Here is a 23,922-nt window from a genome sequence, read left to right as displayed (position 1 = left end):
CCACCCCACGAGAGAGCCTCCTGACTGAGCCGCTAACCTTTCTACCCACCCATCTTTCATCTATTCATCCAATGATTTACTTAGTAGTGAACCAACCAGGCAGCAGGGCATCCGTCCAGCCAAACAAGCAACCATTCATTCAGTTTCCAGTATATAGACTGTAGGCCAAATGCTAATCTCTTGATTGAACACTTGAAGACAAAGGTTATCACCAAACAAATTTAGTTAAGGCGGTGAGGGGCGAAGGATCTTAGCGGTGCTCGCAACTGATCTAATCAACAACACAGCTAAGTTGATTATAAAACTGCAGGTCTGGAGCGCAGACAATGGCTGGGGAGGAGCAGAACAGTGGAGAGGAGAGGAAAACCAGGAGAGGAGAGAAAACAGAGGAGAAAAGAAGGTGTGAGCAGATAAAACAGAGCGGAGCGGCGCTTCGACAGAAGAGACTAAAGTGGAACAAAGCAGAGAAGAGAGGAGCGTATGTATAAAAGCAGACCAGGGCAGAACAAAGGAGAAGACTACAGGGCAAGAGAGGACAGAGCAGAACATGATGGAGTAAAGAAAGAGCTGAGCCGAGCAGAGAGCAGCACGGGACACCGCAGAAAAGACCACAGTAGAGTTTAGAAGAACAGAGCAGTGCACAGCAGCCCACAGCGAGGCACATGCGAACAGAGCAGGGGAATTGTATTCTGGAGCAATGGCATCTGCCACAAACGCCACTGTTATCTCAAAGCAGTAAGCAGCGGTGAAACAAATGCAAAGCTTCAGAAAAGGAGTGAACGAGCAGACAGCGGTTGAAATGACATCTAAAGAGTTTACTGGAACGGACAACAAAGCTTTGCTGCCTTAGTGCAGGATGCAGTTAAGCTCGGAGCGTGAGCACAACAATTATCCACATCCCTCGTTCGCAGCGCAATCCAAAAAAGGTGTGAACGTGTTTGTACAGTGGGCTCCTGAATTCTCCAGCTGCTGTTTATGAGTGTGAGTGTGCTGCTTATGTGACAACTAGTATCCTGGATGAATGTGTGTTTGTAACCAGCGGTGACTTTGTAGAAGGCAGAGCGCAGAAGAAGCAGAGACTATGTGTATCTGTGTGTAAATACAAGTGTGTGTCAGTGTTAGTGTAACTGAGCCTTACGTTAGCCATCATACAGCTGCTTTTGTAAACAGCGTGGCCCCAAACCATGAGTAGGACACGAGATTTTTCTGCAACAGCAACCAGACTGGTGTCCTAAAAGATGACTGACAATCTCCTTAACACACACAAAGTGTACAGTGCCTATAACACACAGACACACACCTGGCTTTTATTGACTGTCGCTCTTTAGCACAATAAAAAACACACGTACCCACACAAACACTTCTACAGCAGACACACAGAGTGGCGAAACAGCCCCTGAGTATAACACTGGGCTGAGCTCTGGAGCTCAGCACGACAGGGGCTAGTGTTCGCCGACTGAAACGCCATTGGGACCAATTAGGTAGTGCGCAGAGCAAAGCGCCGCCGAAAGCTGCGCTTCACAAACAGTTCAAAAGGCCTGCTGCTGAGACGGACAGCTGGGGGGGTGGGGTTGGATTTTCCTGAGGAAGGGGCCTGTGAAGCGGGTGTTTGTGTGTGTGTGTGTGTGTAGGGTATTATTACATGGGGGGAGGATGATCACAGTATGCAGGGGATGAAGGTGCATGTGTGTGTGTGCGTGAGTGCGTGTGCCAGCATCTGCTGTATACGTAGGTGTGCTGATCTATGCCAGGACGCTCGTGTTGATGTAACACCACCTGAACCTGTGCACCTTTTGAAGCTGCTGTGTGTAGCATTTTAACATCCATAAATCATTGCCACGTTAATTTGAGGACATTAGTGTAATTGTGAATAAATGGCTGTAAACAAATGAGACCACTGCTGAGACACATGGCCTCTACACTGTATTTTATATCGGACACCACAGAGGTAGTTTTCATAGAATTAGTGCTGGATTTGCTTCGGGGCAAAAAGCTTGTTTTACTGCACATGAAGCCGGAGCAAGTTCCATTGTTCCTGCAGCGCACTAAGACTTTCTCACAGTGATAGATACTGTAAGGATTTATAAGCCAATAGAGGGAGATTACAGACAAGTATCAGCATTCGGCTCGAAGCTGGATGCATTATGAGTCGATACCACAGATAATTCCCTAATATGTAAAAGACACAATGAACTTGACACTGATAAACTGATTTCTGAATGCCGTACATTGCAGGATTCATGGTCAACCAATGCCAAACCACAGCGGTTTGTCAGTCACATTTTAAAGGCTCTTAAAAATGCAACCTTTTTGAAAGGGTTTGAGAGAAGAGAGGTTTTAGGAGGCAGAGGGGAATCTAATAAAAGATGTTATTGAGTTGCAGTATGGGAAACGTAGGATCCAGCATTTTCTGGAGCTCGACCCCTACTAGAAACCAAATGTCAGGATATATCTGCCTCTCCTGCCGCAACTTTATGGACGTATAATGCTAAAGCACTGGATTAAATCTTTAGCTAAACAATAAAACTAAATAAAAAGCCACTGCAATAAGCTGGGACACACTGTTAATCACCAGACAGAGTTATTGGTAGAGGAGGTACATTTACATTTATGTCTAATACTCTGATTATATGTTCCATATAAACACCCCAGTCAGAATAAACGGGCCTCGCCCAGACGTGAGTCGGTTGCAGAGGGGTAGTTTGAACGTTTTCGTAAACATTATTGGACCAAACTGCCCTCAACATTAAAACAGCACAATCCAGCCACCACCTTCGCTCACCTGAGCACTTCGTTGGGGTTGCCTGAGATGGGGGTCTTCTTGTCAGGAGCTCCGTGGCACTCAGACTTCAGCAGGGTGTGAGGTCCGCGGTCCATCATCATGGTGGAGGTTGCCATAGTGATGATCGCCACCCCATCGCGAACGCGGGCCTCCAGGCCGTAGTCCCACTCGTCATAGGACACGGAGAGCAGACCTGGACGGACGAAGCAAGAGGAGGAGAGGGAAAGATCAGAGGACGGTGATACAGAAGGGGGCAGAGGGGTTAGTGAAAATAAAGATGAGTAAGGTTAGAATTCAGGAATGTAGGGTAAGTAAGGTATGAGAATGAGAGAGGTGACTTGGATGATATGGGGGAAAGTGAAGCGACAGAGAGACAAAGGAGAAACAGACAGACAGATGGAGAAAAACTAAAGCAGGGACAGACAGGGATAAATCTGTGAGGGTATACAGAGTGTACATGTTTTGAACACATTCCAAGAGACAGAGCACTCACTACGTGATGACTCAGAGAGCAGATGAAAAGCACTCCCATCCCGCCTGAATAAGCGTCTATCACCTTGCTGTGTTTGTCCATCTGTCTGTCTAAAGCGCTGTCTGTCTCTGTTTGTTGGCCTTTGCACTGTCTGCATGTCTGTTTATCCGTCCTCCCGTCTGCCTGAATCCTGTTCTCTTTTGACAATCTGTCTGTTTATGAGCGTTCATTTGTAGGTCTCTCTCTCTCTCTCTCTCTCTTTCTCTCTCTCTCTCTCTCTGTGTGTCCGGTGCCCTTCCAACCATCCATCAGCCCATTCAACTGTTGGCCAGGATGCCCGTCTTTCCTCCACACTATTGTCCTTTTCTGCTGCTGATTATCATAGAGTGAGGAGCAAGTGGATGGACGAGGATATTTCAGCTATTCCCAAGGCAGGGGGAAAGCTCTCGGCCTTACAAGTTGTTTTTTTTTTTTTACCTTTTATTTATCCAAGCTGGCGGAGGATGTTTCCCCTTCTTAAATTCACACAAACACAAATGCCACTGATTTACCAGTATGGACCCTCGAGGATAGACCTTATGTTATCAATGCGTTGTTTTTTTGTTTTTGTTTTTTTTTATTTATTCTTTAAAGTTAATTTACTAAGAAAATTAGACTCATTATGAATCTATGAAAGCAGAGCTGACATTTTGATAATGAGTTTCACTGATAGTAAACTACGGTTATTGATAATATGATTAACTCATGACAAAAAGTCACCGCTAATTGATGACACACAATCTCTTTTTAATGACCAATCATTTAGTTCACCACTGTCAGGACTACGTCAGGTTGGAGCTAACAGGTGGGACTGTTATTGAGCTTTGGCTCACAAGGGGTTTTGTTATGGATCCATTTTGGATCTTCATTTCTTAATTATTTCTTTCTTTCTTTATTTATTCATCCAGGAGAATCATGGATGCATCTTAGGTCATAGGTCCTTATTGGCCTAACTCTCTGAACGTACAGGGGATCCTCGAACACTCAGTTAATCAAAAATGTACACGTTCGGCAAAGGAGCACATCCAGGAGAGCATCAAGAAGCTCATTATCTTCCTCAGGAATACATCATGGCAGCTGTTAAGAAAGAAGGGAGTGCAGCTAATTTACCTTCCACACCCTGATTTGTCCCATGTGCCTACTGACCGTACACTAACTGCTATATAGCTTTGCAATTCTCTATATGTCAAATCAGTAAGCATGGCGCTGCAGTAAGAGCCGCACTCTGCATCTAGAGTTTACAGGGTGGTATCTTATTTATCACCTTTTCAAAACCAAAAACACAGGAGCAAAGGTGTTAGCAATGTGTGTGTTTATCTGCCCTAGCGTTAGCTGAAACCATCAGCATTCCCATCTAACTAGTTTACTAAGTAAAGCACTGCCCTAGAGTTATTTCCAAAAGCAAAGGCATTAGCTAACTGTATTTTCTGGGGTTACAGGTTATGTTAGAAAAATACCTGTCTGGGGCCCAAGGTATGTAGATGTTTAGAGGAACAACAGCAGCTCTGTCCATCAGCTCTGTACACTCCAGCAGCTCCAGTCAAATTTATGAAAGGTGGTGTTGCTGCACTCGTTCATTCCTCATTTTCAAATTCTTTTCTCTTGTAAAAGTGAAGCACACTGTTTGTTGTGTACATCAAAGAACAGTGTGCTCAGGACACAGTTACTTATTCCTATTACAGTATCCTGAAACACACATGCTGCAATGCTGCCTCTTTATTTATATGGCTTCTAAATGGATCATCAGATGGTGACTTTTACATGGCACTTGGGGCTTTAGCCTCAGTCTTTCAGCATTATTTAATGAAGGCAGACACTGCGCATATTTAAGACTCTTTTACTGGCTTCTTAGTTTAAAATGAATCATCTGAAAATATCAGACTGTCAGCTGGAGACTGATTTTTAGCATCAGCATTTGCTTACACTGGCTTGTAAAGCTGATAAAATCTGCTAGCGACAATCCACGGTCATTGTCTTTAAAAGAGAAACCAGCTTTTGTTTTCTTCTGTGTAAAATCAAAGCCCCATTGCAAAGTGAATGAGGAACCCTCGATCAGCCAGGTCTTATCGAAACTCTCAGCTACAAGTGCCCTTAAGACTTTTCAAAATGGCCAATAACCGATCTTTCTGTTTGGACCCCGTTGGCCTCCTCTGGGTTCAGGTCACACGGCTCTCAGTGAAGCACGCCCTGCCTTCAAGTCAATTCATCGGGCGATATGTCTCTCTGTCGGCCTTTTAATCTGTCCCCCTCTCTGTCCATCAGTTGGCCTGCATCTATCTGACAGCATATGACCACATGTCAGCCAGTCCACTACCATGTCAGTGGGCAGAAATAGACAGGCGGCCTGGCAACCTGCCTTCCTCGAGGGGCCTCAGCGCTGACAGCTCGGGCCCTCTAGGACCACATCTAATGTCACACACTGTTGACACTTTCTCAACACATACTCACTCATTCAGATCACTTGTTCCTTTTTACACATACCACTTTTATTATTTTATGGGAAGGATAAGAAGATGTATGTGTGTGTGTTTGTGTGTGTTGATGTGCATGTGCTGTGTGGTGTATTCTCTTCTGCATCCTGGGAGCTGCTGCATGATGTGTATATATTCATACATCTCTCAGGACATGTTTAAATGTCATAACACAGACATGTCAAATGGCGATGTTATAGCTGAAAAGGTTTTTTTTTTTTTTCTGCCCAGGCTGAGAAGGCTGCTTCTCTGTCACAGACACGCACACACATACGCACATGTACCCAAAAAAAAAATCACTGGATCCACACGCAGGCAAACTGATTGGAGATGGTAACAGCAGAACTAATGTATGACTGGGTATTTTTGGAAACTGCTTATTATTGTCAGTGATGTCAGATTGGGTGGTTACGTTAGCACAGTGTGTGCAGCAGTGGTGTGTAAGTCTGATCAGGGAAAAATAGAGACAGAAAGGCTGTTAGTAAGAGAGAGAGAGAGAGAGATGAGAGGGACAAGGACAAAAAAGAGGGACAGAGTGAGCAGAGAGAGAAACTCAGACAGACACAAGCTGAAAAGAAAAAAAAAACTGAAGGGAGTAGAGAGTTGGGAGAGAGTCAGAGGAGGCTGAAACAGTGAGACAGAAAACAGAGATGCGAGGGAACAACGGTACGAAACGAGGAGGAAAAGGAAAGGAAAGAAGGAGGAGAGTGGGAGGAGAGACGGTTCCCCAGAGCGCCACTTAAGGAAGGCATCAGTGGAATTACCCAGGAGAATTGGAGGCTCTTCATCACACATGGTGCAAATTATTAAGTGTGCCTAGTAAGCAAATTAGCCCCACAGCTAGCGTGCACCTGCCACTGAACCCTGAACCGCTTCATTCACCCAGAGCACACACCACCATGCTAGCTGTCACATGCTGTGGCACGGTGTCGTTTGGATGTGTGTAAGTTCAGAAGTTGGTGTGGCTGACTGCTACTACAGGCTTCATGTGGCTTTTCTGACATTGAGGTTGAAAAGCAGAGGGTTTGGCTGAATGATAAAGTTCTACAACTGAATATCTAATGTCTACAAATATCATGCTAGTATCTTGCTCTTGTATAGAAGAATCATAATCCTGGTTAATTCAGGGAAGTATTCTGTTAAAATCTTTTATGTTGCGAAACCAATGTCAGAATAATACTTCTGCAATAACACAACTAAAACATGGCTGAAAAAACACAACTTTCAGGTGCTGTGGCAACTCCTTACAAATGTGAGGCTGCACTCGGTGCAGGTTTTACAGACTGTCAGTGCTGAAGCTGTAAAGTAAAATCCTTCCATCACGTTCGTCGTATTGTCAGAGGGCAGCATTGACAAGCACAGATCCTGCAGCAGCAGTAGCGCTGTGAGCAGGAGCTCAGCCATCTGCATACCGACTTGGGCTGTATGCACATTTCAACAGCCAAACTATACTGTGGTTCTGATGCATACTGCCATACAGCAGCATATTTTACAGTGAATACATGTCCACGAATACATAAGATACCAAACTGTATCAACATTTAAACTAACACAAAAAATAAATGATCTACTGCATCAAACACCTATCATTTTGTTGTTTAAGTTAAAGGACTACTTAGAGTGTCACGTATACTGGCAAATACTGGATTCTATTCATCACGCATTAAATGAGTGGCTGACATTTAGCCTGCTATCTGTCATTATGTCCCATGTGATTAATCCCATGATAATTCAATGCTAAGTCAAAGAGGTTCGTGTGTGTCCATCAACACAGCCACTCCGCCAGCTCCGCTTTGTAATCATTCAGGCAGTACATGAGCTAGTCACGATTATCTCCATGGCAACATAAATCAAGAGGGAAGTTGCTGTGTGATTTACATAACTGATACGGTGATATATCAAACTTTATAGAGTGGAACCCTAATTTGGAACAGGCAAATTGATACAAACACACACAGACACACACATACACACACACAAACATAGTTCTGCTCACCCTGTCCTACAAGTAAACATTCGCCTTTCACCATATGAGGTACGCACAAAAGCACAAACACACAATCCCACTTGATTACGCTCACTCATTATTTTCTCATGCAAATTAAACCATGAACCACTCGCACATTTCACAGGCAAATGCACGCAAAACACACTCATGGGCGCTCACACACAAACACACAGACACAGGAGCGCAACACACACCTAACTCCAATTTAGGGTAAATCATCCATGGATGCCAATAAGGGAGCAGAGGTAAAAAGTTTGAGTTACAGTGCTTGAACAGCACAGTGATCTCAGGTTCGGGTCTGGCAACCATTTCCCAGAAACTGCTGAGGACAGGCGGCAGTGTAATATCTCACCTTCACTGTAAATCAACAAGCCAAATACCAAAAAATTATCAAGTTCATATGTCCAGAGCAAATTTACTACCTGCTCAATGGTGTACTCTCCTGCAGAGAGGAAAACAGGCTGAAGCCGTGGAAAGTTCCATTAGTTCTGATGGTGGCAACGTCACTAACAGTTAAAGGTTTGATTCCCACTGCGAGCTGGCCTTTCTAAAAGAGTCTGTCCACCCCAAATGCTGAAAGTCGTGTTACATGAGGCGGTGTGACAGGTGTGCCTGTCAGATTGCGTGAGCAAGGTTGAGTGGTTTATGCACCCCATCTTAGGTGTTTACTTTGGTTCCACATTTGACCTTCAAAGGTTAGAATGACCTCCAGTGGTGTTGTGGGGCGGGTGGGATGCTCTTTCACTTCTTATTAGGAAAGGTCAGTTTGTTTTTTTTGTCTTGCAGAAAAAAATCAGAATAGAAAGCTGAAAATAAAAATGTGGAAAAATAACATTTCAAAGACTCAAGTTTCCTTCTGATCTGCATGACAGCTAAAGATGGACAGTTCAGCATCACATCATTTTTAAGAGAAGTATTAGGCGACTGCAGAGCAGGTCAGCATCACCACAAGGCAAGAGCGCAACCACAGCGACCGCAACAACAAGATGACGCTGCTGTTTCCGAGCTAGCCCTAGCTCTTGTTAGCACTGCGACCACAATTTCCATCCTCGTTGATGGAATAAAAATGTTCTTGAGCTTTTAAGCTCATGGCGAAGTAATTTGACAAAATAAGGTCCACTTTAGTAGCTTTTTCCAGAACTTTTAATTGTACCTCACAGTCATCCTTCACTGATGATGAGGATTATCAAGTAATGGACCATAAAACTGAAAGTTTTTACTTTCTTAAAGTGAGACAGTGTAAAGTTTGAAAGAAGAAAGGCCACATTTTCCCTCTTACAGATGAAAAGTTGCATTCTTAAGCCACAAAACACACCCTTGCTCAGCTTAAAAGACTAAGGAGATTTGCTGCTACAGCCTCGCTTGGTTTGATATGACTAGTAGCTTATGGTGGGTAATGTTAGCTAATGTTAACTTCAGATAAAAACTGCTGACATTAGCAAGAGCCATTCTGCTGACTTTATGACTTTACTGCAACTGTTACACCACTTTTCAGCATTTACCATTATCTCCCATTTGTCACGCGTGTGCAGTTGAATGGCTACGTTTTTCAAATGTGACAACAGTAAATTGCTAGCTACATATTTGTTAGTAATTGATTACTTTTACACCACTGCAGACCTCCAGAGCTGTGTAATCATCGTGTAGAGCAAAACACTGAGGAGGCAAGGGTTAGGGATTAGACTGAGGCCACTTGTGTAGAAAACGCATGCATTCATGGCACTCTCAATGCCAATTCCACACCCAGATACAAAATATAACCCTACCTGTGGGGAACTCTGCAGGCACGACATCAGTGTCTCCAGCCACCAGCGAGGGCACTATCCAGGTGTAGCCGTAGCCAGTGATCCCAACAGAGTGGGCCACCTCGAAGATGGTGTTGGCCTCTTCTTTTGTGCAGTAGAGAAGAATCACAGGGCTCTGGAGCTTCTTCAGCTGGTTCTGGATCTTTGAATCTCCGTCATCTACGGACATGTCAAGTAGTAAAACTTCCTCCAGTTCCCAGCCCACAAAGCTGTTCTCAATGGTGCTGCGGATCTGGATGGGACGGAGGAGGAAAAAGAGGTTGATCGCAAGGCACTTGTTCCATAGTAACTTTTCAGTTAATGTATGAGGATGAAGCCATTACTTTAAGCACCACTGGGATTATTAGAGGGGCGCAGAGGTCTAGTAACTGGGTTCATACTGACCTCTGGATGTTATGTAAACTTGTCTCCAATCATATTTAAAAATGAATATGTTTTTAAAGCAGATGTCACAGAGAAGGGCTGAAGTATTTCTATTGTGACATTAAGAGGCTGAAGCTTATTCACGTTGTGGTCTGTGTCATCTTTCCTTTGCGTCCTGATTATTTGTGCATGTTGTCTCGGCTGAGTACAGTTACCTTGGTGACGAAGTCCTGGTAACCCGGGTAGTACGTGGTGACGATGGAGAAGATGTACCAGTCGTATTCCTCCATGATGTTCAGCATGACCGAAGCCTGCTGCTCGATGGAGGGGCCGAACTGAAAGAACATGGAGTTGTCATCCTGAAAACGACAGAGACGCACACAGAGGCACAAAGAGTGTAAATGGTTACGTAACGATATTGGCCTGAACTTTAATTTAGTTGGCTTTACACACAGAGGAGAACCGCTGCTACTTAAAGGACAGCGGTGGTTTTGTAACGTTATTGGTGCGAGCATTAATTTAGCTGCCTTTATTCTCTCGCTCACAGAGGAGAAAGGCGAGAGGATACCAGTGGGCTTATAATGATACCGGTCATGATTTTCATTAGTTGCCTTTATGACTCCTTTAATGAGTTTGCACATGTGGGTGGCTGGAGCAAATTCTGGGGACTCGAAGCTGCTGTCCTCAATCTTGTCGATCGTTTTCATCGGTTTGTTTTATTACAACCGTGTTAGAACAACGCCGTTTCAGTGTAACCTGCACGGTGCTAGATATTAAACAACGAATGCACTAGAAAGGGCACAAACCACATAATACATTAACTAAATAAGTCCCTTCCCTCGGTGAGGCTCAATCTAAATATGAGAGATACAGAACGTACAGCAAACCAAACAGCAGTACAGTCAGTGACAGACACTCCAATAAACATTGCTCACAGCCTGATATCCAAGCCTGCGCCTTGCCACCAGTGCTGAAAGGGAATATTGAGCTGGACAGAAGAAGAGGAGGAGGTGAGAAATGCTAGTCTAGACAGGACTCTGCAGTTCTGCGACATGAGCTTGTTATTGTACGTGTGTGTGTGTGAGTCAGTCTATGAGAACTCCTGTTTACTCAATGTACAGTAGTGTGTTTATTTTCTTGGATATTCATGCTTCTATTGTGCCAAATTATCTGAATGAGGATGATTTCTTTTGGGGGGTGGGGGGGGGGGGGGGGGGGGGGACTCGTGTTTGATTGAGGATTGTATGCGCGTATAATCAGTCGTAGCTGACAGCCAGGCCGGGCCAGGCAGGCAGGGTGTTGAAAGCTCTCCGGCCTCATAGGACTCTCTCTGTGCTTCACTCAACATCAAAGGCTAACCTGCCCCTCCCAGGGGATGCACATGGGTTGATCCGTTACCTTGTTTCTGCATTAATGAGATCAGGGCTACGCCGTTAAGGTGGCATGCCGAGAGGTACGGTGTGTGCATGTGAAACACTTTCCCAACACTCTTGCAAATAATGAGTGGTGCTGCATCCGTGTGGTTGAAAACATGTCATTATCCCATGTTGTGTGAAATATGAACCATGTGGCTCTAACGTGGAGTTCAATGAAGAGGCTGTGTTGCAAAAATCATGAAAAAATGATGATGCACACACTGATGCTGTAGTCATGTTTCTCAGCTAACTCGAATCCATTTGTTCCTCAACTTTCTATCTCTTCACTGCCTCTTTCTCTCTCATCCTTCATCCATCTCTATCCATCTCTTCTCTCGCTCTGTCGTCCCATTTATACCAGTGGAATTACTGCCAGGGCACAGTTATAATTGAATTTCCAGACTCGCACACTCCCGCTTCCCCCTTTATCCCCTATACAGCACCCCGCCACCCTGTCCCCACCCCCCCCCCAAATTTCCTCTGGCTTTCTCTCTCTATCTCGCTCTTCTTCTTAAGAGCAGTATTAATGTACTGTCCAACGCACTTTCATTCAGAGTGCCAGAGGTCTGCCGAATTTTCATTAGCCTCTGAGAAAAATACATGCTAAAAGAAGTGCAAGACAGACAGAAGCAGAGAAGGAGGGAGGGTGAGAGATAGGGGAGTGAAAAGAAAAAAAAATCGCTGGTGGGAGTGGGTTGAATGATAAGAGAGCTTGAGTAAAATGAAGTGCTGCAAAACACCTCTCTCTTCATTTACAGCAACAATAATTAAGGTCTGGCCACATTACCACCTCTGTTGGCACAAGGTGATCGATTAGTGAGTATTAAAATTCCCAGAGGGGGTGGCGAGGCCAGAGAGTCAGTCAGCCAGATGCAGGAAGCCGGCCAGCAAGGCTTTGAATGTGCCTCTGAGCCAGTCACTGTCTTCTCTGTGGATCCACGGCTGACGTCAGCGCTGGCTACTGTACGCGGACAACAATACACAACACCGCACAATACGGCAGGATGAGCGGCCAGTGGAGACAGGGGACAGGGAGAGAGATACAGCGAGATACAGAAAAAGGGCAGATAAAACCGTAGAAGAGGGAGCAGATAAGAGAAAAGAGAAAAACAGAGAGAAACTAAAAGGAGAGAGAGGAATTAAGCAAGCGAGAATAAGGGATGGAGATGTACAGAAAGCAGCGAGGATGTAGCTGAGATTTGAAGCCTCCAGAGGGACAGAGGCAGAGGACAATGTGGTGACAATAGGATGAATGGAGAGGAAGAGGGCAGGCTGGCAGACGGCTGTAGTCCTGTACGGAGCGAATGAGCAGTGAAGGGGCAGGAAGCCAGGAGTCAGTGAAGGAGCAGGCAAACGGAGGTGTGTGTCCGTGTGTGTGTGTGTGTGTGTGTGTGTGTGTGTGTGTGTGTCAGGCAGTCAGCCAGCCATTTAGGCAGGAGGAGGCTAAGCCTGAGTTGTTCAACCACAGAGGACCGCTGCTGTCAGAGAGAGGAAGAGAGAGACGGGACACGTGTGTGCCCTCTTCTACGTGAAGCGTGGTGTGTGTGTGTTTGTGTTTGTGTGGGATAGAGACGTATCAGGGATCTATGTGTGATTCAGTGTGTACATGTGTCAGTCTGTGCAGTTTGTATGTGTGTGTATCAGTGCATATGTGCGTGTTTGTGCCTCTAGTGCCTGCATGTGCCTGGAAGTCTGTTTTTGTGTAGGTCTGGCTTCACTTCGGCTCTCTGTTACATTTATATGTGAGTGTGCGTTTCTGTGTGAGTGTGTATTCTATGGCTGACAGGTCTTGGTCGGCCAGAGTTGCCTGTTCTGCCCCAGAGCCTCCAAATGAGTGCACTCACACACTCCTGGAGCAGTTATTTGACTTGGAGGGGGAGAGGGAGTCAATAACTCAGGTATTTCAATTACACAGACAGGGGCACATCAGTGGCTGCAAAAGAAATAGACCCACTTCCAATCTTGCTCTGGAATATGCACACACACACACACACACACACACACACACACACACACACACACACACACACAAATTTGAGTGACTTTAAACACAAACACTGGCGTTCACACACGCACACGCACACACCCTCAAAGAGAACACTCAAACACACACAATACAAAACACAAAACGACAAATCAACAATGCAATCACAGACTAATACCGGGGTGTTGCTTTAGACACACCCACACAAGCACTCATACACACTCCACACACACACACACACACACACACACATACAAATAACAACACAATAAAACTACACGAGGCGTACTGCTAAATGGGAAAATGTATTGTGCAGCGATCACATAAAGCACATGCAGTAAACCAGAACATGGGAACACACTTTTACATACACACATTTGCTGCATTCTGCACATACTGAGCTCTGTAATGTAAATGTAACCACAGGAAACAGTCAGTGCAACATAATGATATATCATAATAATGTTCTACTAAAATATGTTTTATTAGAACATATGACACACTGTTTGTGCCACTGTTTGAGCTGCTAAAGTTCTGTTTCCTGTGTGTTTTCACTATGACTAACAGCTGACACACTGCTGAAAATGTTTAAAGACTCATTTTATTTATTTATTTTTTACCCTACACAATGACAATGTGTGTTACTTTCAGATAAGATACTGGACATACTGTTCATGTTAGCTGGTATAGTATAAAGCACCAGCTTACTGGTAAAGTATTACCACTGTAAACACATAGGCCTCTCTTTTCTAAACATACATTTAGAGTCCAGCTTTGGACCAGGGGAAAACCACTAATAAATACATTCTTTTTTGTTTTACACACAAGGCAAAAAAGTTGTTTCTTGTTTCTCGGGTCATGTGTTATTTTAGAGTAACTGCATGGTTTTCCTATCCTGAAATACTAATATAAAATCCAAGGAGTGCCACAGATAATGCGTGAGAATGAGGAAAGAGGACTTACATCTTAATTAGCCAATATAAAAGTACATGGTTGACATTCCCTTAGCAACAATATTGATGTCAAAGCATTTTAATAAGCCTTAAGTGTACTATATACCATATAGGTATTTTTTCTTTGTGAGGAAATAGCAATGAAGCAAAGACAGAGAGAAAAAATGTGAGGGGAAAAGAGACAAGGACGGAGATAGAAAGGTAGAGAAAGCCAGAGAGAGATGATGGTGTCTGTTGCTGGGAGGTTTTTGGCAATGCATATTTCTATCCTGCCTATAAAGGCTCCTTTGAACTTGAGCGGGGAGGGGGGGTTGCTATTGACTGCTGCTGCACTGCCTGATGGAAAGAGAAGCTAGCCAGAGAGAGAGAGAGAGAGAGAGAGAGAGAGAGAGAGAGACAGAGACAGAGGGAAAGAGGATGGATGGAGGGATGAAAAAGAGAGAGCAGGAGTGGGAGGTGAGGCAGGAGGAAGGGGGAACAGCTGGCCTTCGCTTGAATATAGTGAATTTAAAAGACAGTGGGCAGGAGATATAAACTCAACACAGCCACAGGCATTCACACGCACATACACACACACACACATACACACACACACACACACACGCACACGCACATGCACACGCACACAAACACACACAGTAGAGATGGATGCAGGGATACACACACAAGCGCTGAAGTGCGTTCATTTCTGATAAAGCCCGTGAGCACAAGCCGCCATCACCACGTGCAATGAAATTCCATTTTGATGACGAGACCTCCTCTCTGCTCCCCCTTCATTCCTCTCTGTCCCTCGTTTGCGCTCTCTCACTTCACACACACACACACTTATCATCTGTACCTCAATTAAACCTCCCCTCACTCCCCATCCCTCTTTTTCCCTCTACTTCGCGTTTCTCGTGCCTCATCATCACATTTCTTATCATGGAAGCCTACTTATCTTTAATCAAACACATACAAGCTTAATTAGCTTGCACATTTGTCAGACCATCATCTAATTAACAGTGACCTTATTTTAAGTACTTTTTGAACCTTAATTAAAAAAAAAAAAAAAAAAAAGCACAGGTCTTCATTAAAATATTTGACTAATTTTGACTCAACATGATTTTGAATGCATTATGACTACGCTGTCACAGCCGCCGTGCCTTTCCAGGGATTTAAAGACATAAAGAAAGAAAGAAAGATACATAACTACAAAAAGAAACTGGAAGGAACACATTAAACTGGGCAAGAGACACAATGCAGGAGAGGGTGCTTTGTTTCACATCTTGACACAATCAGACAGTGTCTGAATGGAAGTTAATACCACGTTAAAACACTCAGACAGACACACACACACACACACACACACACGAACGCACAGATCGTTTCTCTCTGGCCCATTTCTGCTCTAAGTTTAGCAGACGACCCACCGAGGGGCCTCTGCAGTCTGATGCTTTTCCTGCTGCTGCTCTTGCTTGTCCCCTGGTCCTTGTAGAATGGTAATAGTTCTTTCTCTGTGTGAGTCTGTGAGTGTGTGTGTGTGTCTCGTCGAGTTAGGCTAAGGAGGCTAAATAGGGTGGCTGGAGGGGTCGGGTGAGTCTACAAAATATATGAACATGGTCTGGCTTTCATATCCGTGTACTTGTCTCTGAAAATGTATAGCTGGGAGAAATATGTGATAAATAATAAAGGCAGAAAAAAGATGAGTGTTTAACCTACGTACGACAGAATTTTGTAGAATATTATAGATAAGAAGCGACATAGACAGGGTAAGACGTCTCATACTCATCCCCAGACACAGAAAACCTAAATGCTCTGCATTTAAAGAAAGCTCCATTCATGACAACACATCCACAGTGAAGTAGTTCCCCACTGTGTGTGGGGTAACATTAGCAGCTTTTGTCTGGGACATGTAGCTTTGGCCTCAGCATGATCTGTATATCCATCAGTGCTAAACATTTAAATGTGCATTAAAGACTTTCATAGGTTTCTCATTTTAAACGTGAGTCATTTTACAAAGTCAGCTCTAGACTGTGATTTCCAGCTAACCTGCTAACAAACTTTCAAACAGCAGATAAATAACCACATCTGATAAAATCTGCCAGCCAGAACTGTCATTTCAGCCAACAAAGCTGAAAAGTCCACGGGGAGTTTCGAGTGGTAATTCAGTAATTGTTCTGGATGATAATGTGACTTGCTGCCTCTCCAAACTCTTCTCAACCATTAAAGCCGCTTGTTTTAGATGATAAAATGAAGCAACAGGTGGAGAAAAGAATCGCGTTAATGTCTCAGTGAAGCAGAGAAGCCGTCAAACATCCTGTGTAAAGCTGAAAAGACGGCTGACCCAAGATTATACATACACAGCCACACCAGACCTCAATGAGCAAAACATTTTTAACAATCATTTCTTTTCTTTTGAAAGCCCTGATGGAGAGCTTAAAGAACCTTAAAGAGAAGAGGATGAGGAAAAGGAGGAAAAGCTGTTTGTGGAACCACTTTGAGAACTTGTAGAGGATTTATTTCAAATGCCAAATCTTCCTAATAAGTCGGGCTGTCTGTTCATAATATTATAAAGTTTGATTTTGGACCTTTTGCTGCTTTTTAGCTGGTGTACTGTCTCAAAGAGAGTTTTAAAAATGTTCCTCAGTGGAAAAAAAAAGGATAAATCACAGGTTTGGGATGGGGACACTGAAGACACTGAGGTTTAGGAGGACCGCAGAGTTTCCCAAGGTGGCTGTAAAGTGGTTTAGGGAGTCAGGGAGGTGAGAATGCCTTTTCTTTCTTCCTGTTCCTTGCTCCAAGCAGAGAGAGAGGAGGAGGAGGAGGAGGAGGAGGAGGAGGAGGAGGAGGGAAAAGGTGACGGTGAGGGGAGAGAGACAGTGAGAAGCGCCGGGGAGGATGGGGGGACTGTAAGGCCCAGATGAGGGATGTTATTTATCCATTTATTCCCCCTCCACTCTCTCCGTCTGTCCTCTGCTATCTCTTCCACTCCTGTCATATCTACTGATTTCAATCTCCTGCTCTAGCTTACCCTCAACTCTCCACTCTTCATACCTCTCCCCCTATTATCCCCCGCTCTCCTTCCTTCTCGCCTTCTTTCCTCCTCTTCATTCATGGACAGTCTTCGTACCCCCTTCCCACCCTTTCTCGTCTTAGCCTACCCAGCTATGTTTCTCTCTGCTGTCTCCTTCTTATTCTCTCTACCTCCTCCCCTCTTTTTGTTCCTTCATCTCTCCATCTATCATGCAACCCAGGGTGCACCTGGGCCATGCTGTCAGTCGTAGGCCCAGAGCCATCATCATGCTGGGGCTGTTTCTCGCCGCTTCACACCACAAAACTGAATTCTCTGTCACACACACATGCACACGCAGACATTGTCATGTCACATGAATCCACTAAGAGGGTGGAGGTTTCTTCACCCCCCCCCCCCCCCCCCCCCCCCCCCCACCCCGCCTAAATCTACCGTCTATGATACATCAGTTTGTGCTACAGCAACAAAACAAGGGCCGGGGTCAACATTTTGCCCCTTAAGACTCTTCAGCCTATAGAAATAAGTGAAACATGCAACCACCCAATCTTCAGGGGGAGAAGTGAAAGAGTGAGGGGTGAGGAGGAGGAGGAGGAGGAGGAGAGGAGCGCGAGGAGAACAGAGAGCAAAGGGAAATAGAGTGAGAGTACGGCTGATATTTGCTTCTGTGTTCTTTTCCTGGCAACACGATAAAGGCTCGCTCTCAGTCACTGTCAGTGCTGAGACCACCCTCTCTATCTCCGTTCTCCCTCCTTCCCTTCCACCTCCTCGCCTCTCCAATCCCATCCATCCCTCCCAAAGCAAAGACTGGTCCCTCTATCTCCCTCCTCTTTTATCTCCATTGCGCTCTGCCCATCCCCTACATTTTACATTTACATTTCAGGCATTTAGCTGGCGCTCTCGTCCACAGTGCCTTAACGAGCACGACGGCAGAACGAGCCTCAGGTCCTTGTTCTCCGGCACCTCAAAAAGGAGGGGTGCAGAGGTCGACGCGGCGGCGGCTCGATGACAGATGTAACAAATGTTCTGTATCACTGGAATTATGAGAGGAAGAAATTACTAGGAGGCAGGCGCTAAAGAGGAAACTGACGAAGGTTTATGTTCACACAGACCACCCTCTTTCTGTCTCTACTTCCCCATCCCTCACTCGTAAGGCTCCCCCACTGAGGACTCCTTCCATTAACTGCGATGAAAATTAAAATTCAAATCTGCTTTATTGGTGTGACAGTGGCCTGTGACAGTTTCCACAAACAGAACACGTTAGAAGATGGGCTAAGACAATAAGCCAATCTGTAGGCTCCTCTTCGCCTGCCTCACTCGCTCCAGTCTTCCCTCCCTGACAAACTAACCCCGTTTTTGCTTCGTAAAGCCGTGCACGAGCACTCAAAAGCCTCCTCGTCTCCGCGCCCCACCCTCCTCCTCCTCCTCGCAGTCTCTTAAGATACCTATGTGCATCAGTGTGCACGCACACCTGTGTGTGTGTCCTCTTTAAAAGGAAGAAGAATCAGTGAAGCTTTAAAAAAGACAAGAGAGCAGAGAGCCAGAGCCACATGTACCAGAGATGTGAGAGGTTGTTTAGCTTGAGGACAGATGGAGTCAAAATTTGCCGCTGGACTTATGAATACTTCAGACTGTATCATTCCTAATCTCAGGATTCTCTCACTTCCTCTGCTTCTTTCCAAGTCTTTCTCTCATTTTTTTTTCAGATTCAACTTTGTTTTACTGCTACAACCATGCTTAAAGTTACAGTCCTAAAATTTTTTTATGAAATCACACATCTATTTGAAACTATTTATTGTTGGGATTTTTTTTTTAGCAACTGCCATTTAGTTTGTTTACATTCAGCAGTTACCTCTCTACATTGTAGTTTTCATCGCTCGTCAAGGAGTCCACCATTTCTGCAAAGGATTCAAAAAGGGATAAAATATGTGTATATACAATCCAACAACAGCATTTGCAATTTTTTTTAACCGAGCAACTCTGTTTAGTGTTCAGTCTCCTACAGCCATACAAGAGCTGCTTTAAGTTTCTTTCTAATGCAAACCAAGCAGTTCCTAAAATGTGTCTACAAAACAACTTCTTGTGTTTTTTTTAATCAACAGATCATCTTTAATTTTTGCAATGGAGTAATCGAACAAGAAGGGGCAGCCACAGTGAGCGGCTAGAAAAACAAAAACCAATCATTGCAGAAAACAAAACAAAAAATGAAAAGAGGATTGAGGTATTAAAGAAGTTAGCATTGTGAAACCTCACGCATGTGTAGTAGCTGTGGAAAAATGGTGTTTTAAACCTTATTCTGGGGCAAAGTCACCAAACTTTTTTGGGTGACCATCAAAAGTTCATTTATGGCTCTCTCTCCATTCCTTTAGACAGTGGCCTGGTCTTGTTCACCTGAAATAACTGCCTGGAAATAACTGGCCTATAAGGACTTGGTATTGTCTTTTTGGTCCTAAATAGCATTGAGAGTTTTTGTAGTTGATGTCCAGTGGCTGATGTACTTTTTCTTCTTCTTTGACTATAATTTGGTTGATCTGAGGCCATGGCCTGTTAGAGGACACGAGCCTCATTACCAGCTGGCCACTTCTCTCCATTTTCTCCATTTGGCAATTATGCTATATGATTTTGTCCCCGGACCATTTTCAATCTCTTTCAGGAACAGGCCGTTATGTCAGATTGAGTCAAACATTTTCTTTTATATCTACAGAGCACCTTTTCTACTTTTTTTTTTTTTTTTGGGTCTGGTCTATTGGTGAGGATTGGTGAAAGGTGATGATATCAGGAAATGTTTAATGCTTAGAAAAAGATTAAATAATTTTAACAGTGTGTTGCTCTCTCTTTCTGCTCCTCTTCATGAAATAACCGTTCCTTCTCCTTCTCACATTTACCACTCGTCTCTTCGCCCCTTCTCTCTCTCTCTCTCTCTCTCTCTCTCTCTCTCACACACATACTAAGACACACGTGTGGCTCGTCTTCCCTCTCCCTCTGCGTGCTGCCGTGACAGGCGTCCTCTGTGGCTGCCAAAGCTTTTTAACCACAACAATATCTAAATGGCACACAATGGCCCATTAGAGTCATCAAGCCGTTAAACCAGCAACCAGCAACCTTCAGCCTGGCAATTAGGAATATTTCATTTACCCTCCCACTCCAGCACACACACACACACACACACACACACACTCCGCCCATCCATTATTCTCTTCCTGTCTCTCATGCGCATGCTGCCCCTCTCTTTCATCTCTTCCTCCCCTTCTGTTTCACCCATCCTCTCACCCTCTCATTTGCACGTGCACACTCTCGCTCACGTGCACTACACCTCACGCCAATCCACTCTCTTTCTCTATCCCCCTGGCTCCTCTCTCTCTCTCTCTCTCTCTCTCTCTTTCTCTGTCGCCACGGCCGCCCTACAACAGCGGCCCCACAATCAGTGTCACGATCGATTAACAGATTTCACACCGCTGGACACGGCATTTACAAAGAAGCAGATGAAATGAAAAGAAGGAGCGGGCCCAGATAGTGAGGAGTACAGAGAGAAGAGGTTTAGCGTGCTGCTGTCATGTGCTGTGTCAATAGTAAGTGGCTACCAGTAGCAACAAAAGCACATCAGACCTGTAGCGGTACTATAGAACATGAATGTGGGCTTTAGAAATAAAAGGGCGCCTGCTCTACAGTGGTTTACTGCTGATCCAACAGCGGAACAGCTTTGGCAACAGCACCCGTCTGTCACACCAATAAAGCTCACCTTTGAACTGAGGGTGAAAAGAAAGGGGAGGGGGACAGTGGGACAGAGGAAAGACTGGATTCATCCAAAATCTAATCAGTCTATAACATTCAGTGCCTTGTTACAGATTAAACTATCAGAGTATTAAATAGTTCAAATTAGCTCCAACTTGACCAAATTTCCTCAAACGATTCAAGAAGGGAACCAGGAAAGTTGGTACTGTCACAGGGCAGGTGGAGACAAAGTTCTGAGACAGTTTAGGTACTTTTGTTGAGTTTATGAGCAGCAGCTGATCTCAGAGGAGTTTCTGTGAAATAATGTATAGATCTCTGTAAGCCTTAACTCAGCTGAGGCCGTAAACCGTGAACCAAATGCTGAAAAAAAATGAGCACTGTCTCTGTGTTTCTGAGCCAGAATCTACCCCATTAAAATAAGTAAAAATATTTCAGCCTGACCTGGCTTGAGCTTGTCTGGTCCACTTTGGTGTGAATATCAAGCAACACCGAGTTCACAGCCAAGAAATATTTTGATTTTATTTCTTAAAAACAGTTGGAAATCTGCAAAGGAAAGCAGTATGTTATAAAGACGCGCTGGAAATATCATTTCCCAGGCCCTGCAATGACACATAAAGCACCAGGGATGAGAATATTAAAGGTTCTGGGCATTGCACCAAACATTTTGATGAGGAGGGTTTGATCATCCTGAATGATGCTGGTTAAAAATAATCAATCCAAGCACCTTTTTCCAGCCACTGGTTCACAGCTGGGTTTATAATGAATGGATTCCGGCTATAAACCCTTTACTGGCTGATTAACCCTTTGGATGCGATTTCATACGCACAAACACCTCTGATGTATGGCTTTCTACATCCATAAGCACTGGTTATGATTTCACACCTAGTCAGCCTGCTCCCATCCCCCTCCTCATCTCCCCGCTCTCTCCCTCTCTCCGCTGACAGTTGGTTGCAAAGGCAGCCGCAGTAAACACACTGTGGAGGTGCGAGCTATCCTTCCTCTCCCTCGCTGTGCCTCTGTGCACATGCACACATGAATGAATGCACATGTATAGCTTCTGTGCGGCAACAGACATGCACGTTTGAAAGCAAGTGTACATGCACATAATGTGCACCTGTGTACATTCAAACACACACACACATATACACACACACACCAGCTGTGACACTAAAGCCAGCTTTTGGCAGTCACATCCGCTCTCTCCTCGCCTCCCTGCATGCTGTGTCACCGAACAGAAGTTGAATCCTGCATCTGGAGACCGTGCTGGTGACTCACACACACACGTACACACTTGCATGTATGTAGCGCACACACACAAGGATCCTATGAATGTCAGTGGCAAATTATCTTACTGTGCTTGTGCAATGCCTGTCCAAAAAGGCAAGAATTTAATGGACATACTGGCTCTGCAGAACCATCCATGCTTCATGTTAAAGAATGAAAAGAGAGAAATAAAGACACGTTTGTTTTTCCATCCACTACACTACGTGTGGCACTGTTATCTCCCTCTCACCTTGTTAAAAGTGCCCTCCTACCTCTCTGTTTGCTTCATCACATCTCTCTTCTGTCTCTGTCTCCAACCAAAGAATCTGAATTCTTAATTAAAATGTATTAATTTTGAAAAGATGCTAAAAATATCTGCCAGAACATGGTATCACTGTGCTGCACATTTACAAACACACACACACACAAGAAATTTATTCACTGAGTTTGTTTCATAATCTTACACTACAGAGAATAAAGCCAACACACACACACACAGAAAGCACAATGCATACAGTAAAACATACACTGTTCACTGAGATTAAAACTGTGGAGATATGTTGCACCTTGTTTCTCACCTAAAGCGTGAAACTACCAAGATAACACATATGAGGCAGGTAAGACACATGTGAACTGTAAACCCAAGCAGCGCCTACAACAACATGAATTAGATGAGAGTCAGGCAGGCAGGCTACACTCGCCAGACAAATCTCACAGCTGGTAATGGAGGCACAGTGCTGCACTGTAAGGCGGTGCGCTTTGCATTATAGCGCGTTTGCGTGATGAGCTACCTCGCCTGGGAGAGTACTTTCAGGGTATGAACTCTGAAAGCAGCCATAATGTATAGCACAATCGCCGACGGAGGGCGAGTGGAGTAACAGTGTTTACTGTGCAGGTGAGCTCGGCTTCAGTCCAGCAAATGAGGTGACGTAACATTAATAATATACTCATGCAGATGCACATACACACACACACTGAACACATGCTATTAAGGACATAATTAGAACCAACATGCAAAAACACTTGAGCTGATGACTGCCCCGGCATATGCAATATTTTATTAGACATAGCTAGTTGCAGTATGGTAGCAGGGTCATTTAATAGGTTAATTAAAGCATTAATTAGCTACTTAGTCTGTCAAATGACTTGCTATTGATACAAAATCATATAACAAATGATTATGTAAGTTATGGAAAAAAATATTTTTCCACATTAAAATCAAAGTAAATTCAGAAACACTGCTACAAAGTTAGGTCACCGTACATTCAATGTCAATTAGCAGCACTGTCAGTAATAACAGAGGTCTGGCGATGTGCATTTTGATATATGAGTTTTCAAAGCAAAATGAGACGACTCACAAAGAGGCCAAAACATCTGTGTCCCGACTGCAGGTGTACTGGCCAAAAAAAAATGCAAATCTATTTACAGCCTCTACAAAATGGAAACTAACCAGCTGGGACATTGTGATTACACAGTACAGGAGGACACACAAAGTAGTATAATATTGCTTTTTTTTTGTCAAGTATTTATGCTGTTGTGTCTGCAACAGGATTGGACAGTAGCTAAGTCCATGTGTTCAATTTTTTTAGGTATTTGTACTTTACTTGAGTATTATTATTTTATTATTT

General features: G+C 44.2%; 1 protein-coding gene across 1 annotated transcript in view; it reads right to left on the bottom strand.

Annotated features, from left to right (window-relative positions):
• The window catches only part of LOC121198483 (glutamate receptor ionotropic, NMDA 2B), a 76,962-nt gene that overhangs the window by 32,154 nt on the left and 20,886 nt on the right, over positions 1-23,922 (bottom strand). Inside the window, exons 2-4 of the mRNA XM_041062666.1 lie at positions 10,156-10,299; positions 9,539-9,809; positions 2,783-2,975 (exon numbers count right to left, since the gene is read on the bottom strand). Coding sequence (XP_040918600.1) covers positions 2,783-2,975; positions 9,539-9,809; positions 10,156-10,299 — 608 coding nt within the window. The remainder of the gene's footprint in view (positions 1-2,782; positions 2,976-9,538; positions 9,810-10,155; positions 10,300-23,922) is intronic.

This window comes from Toxotes jaculatrix, chromosome 18, assembly GCF_017976425.1.
Source record: "Toxotes jaculatrix isolate fToxJac2 chromosome 18, fToxJac2.pri, whole genome shotgun sequence".
Lineage (NCBI taxonomy): Eukaryota > Metazoa > Chordata > Actinopteri > Toxotidae > Toxotes > Toxotes jaculatrix.
Note: the sequence above shows the minus strand (reverse complement) of the source record. Positions and strands in the feature narration are given on the sequence as shown.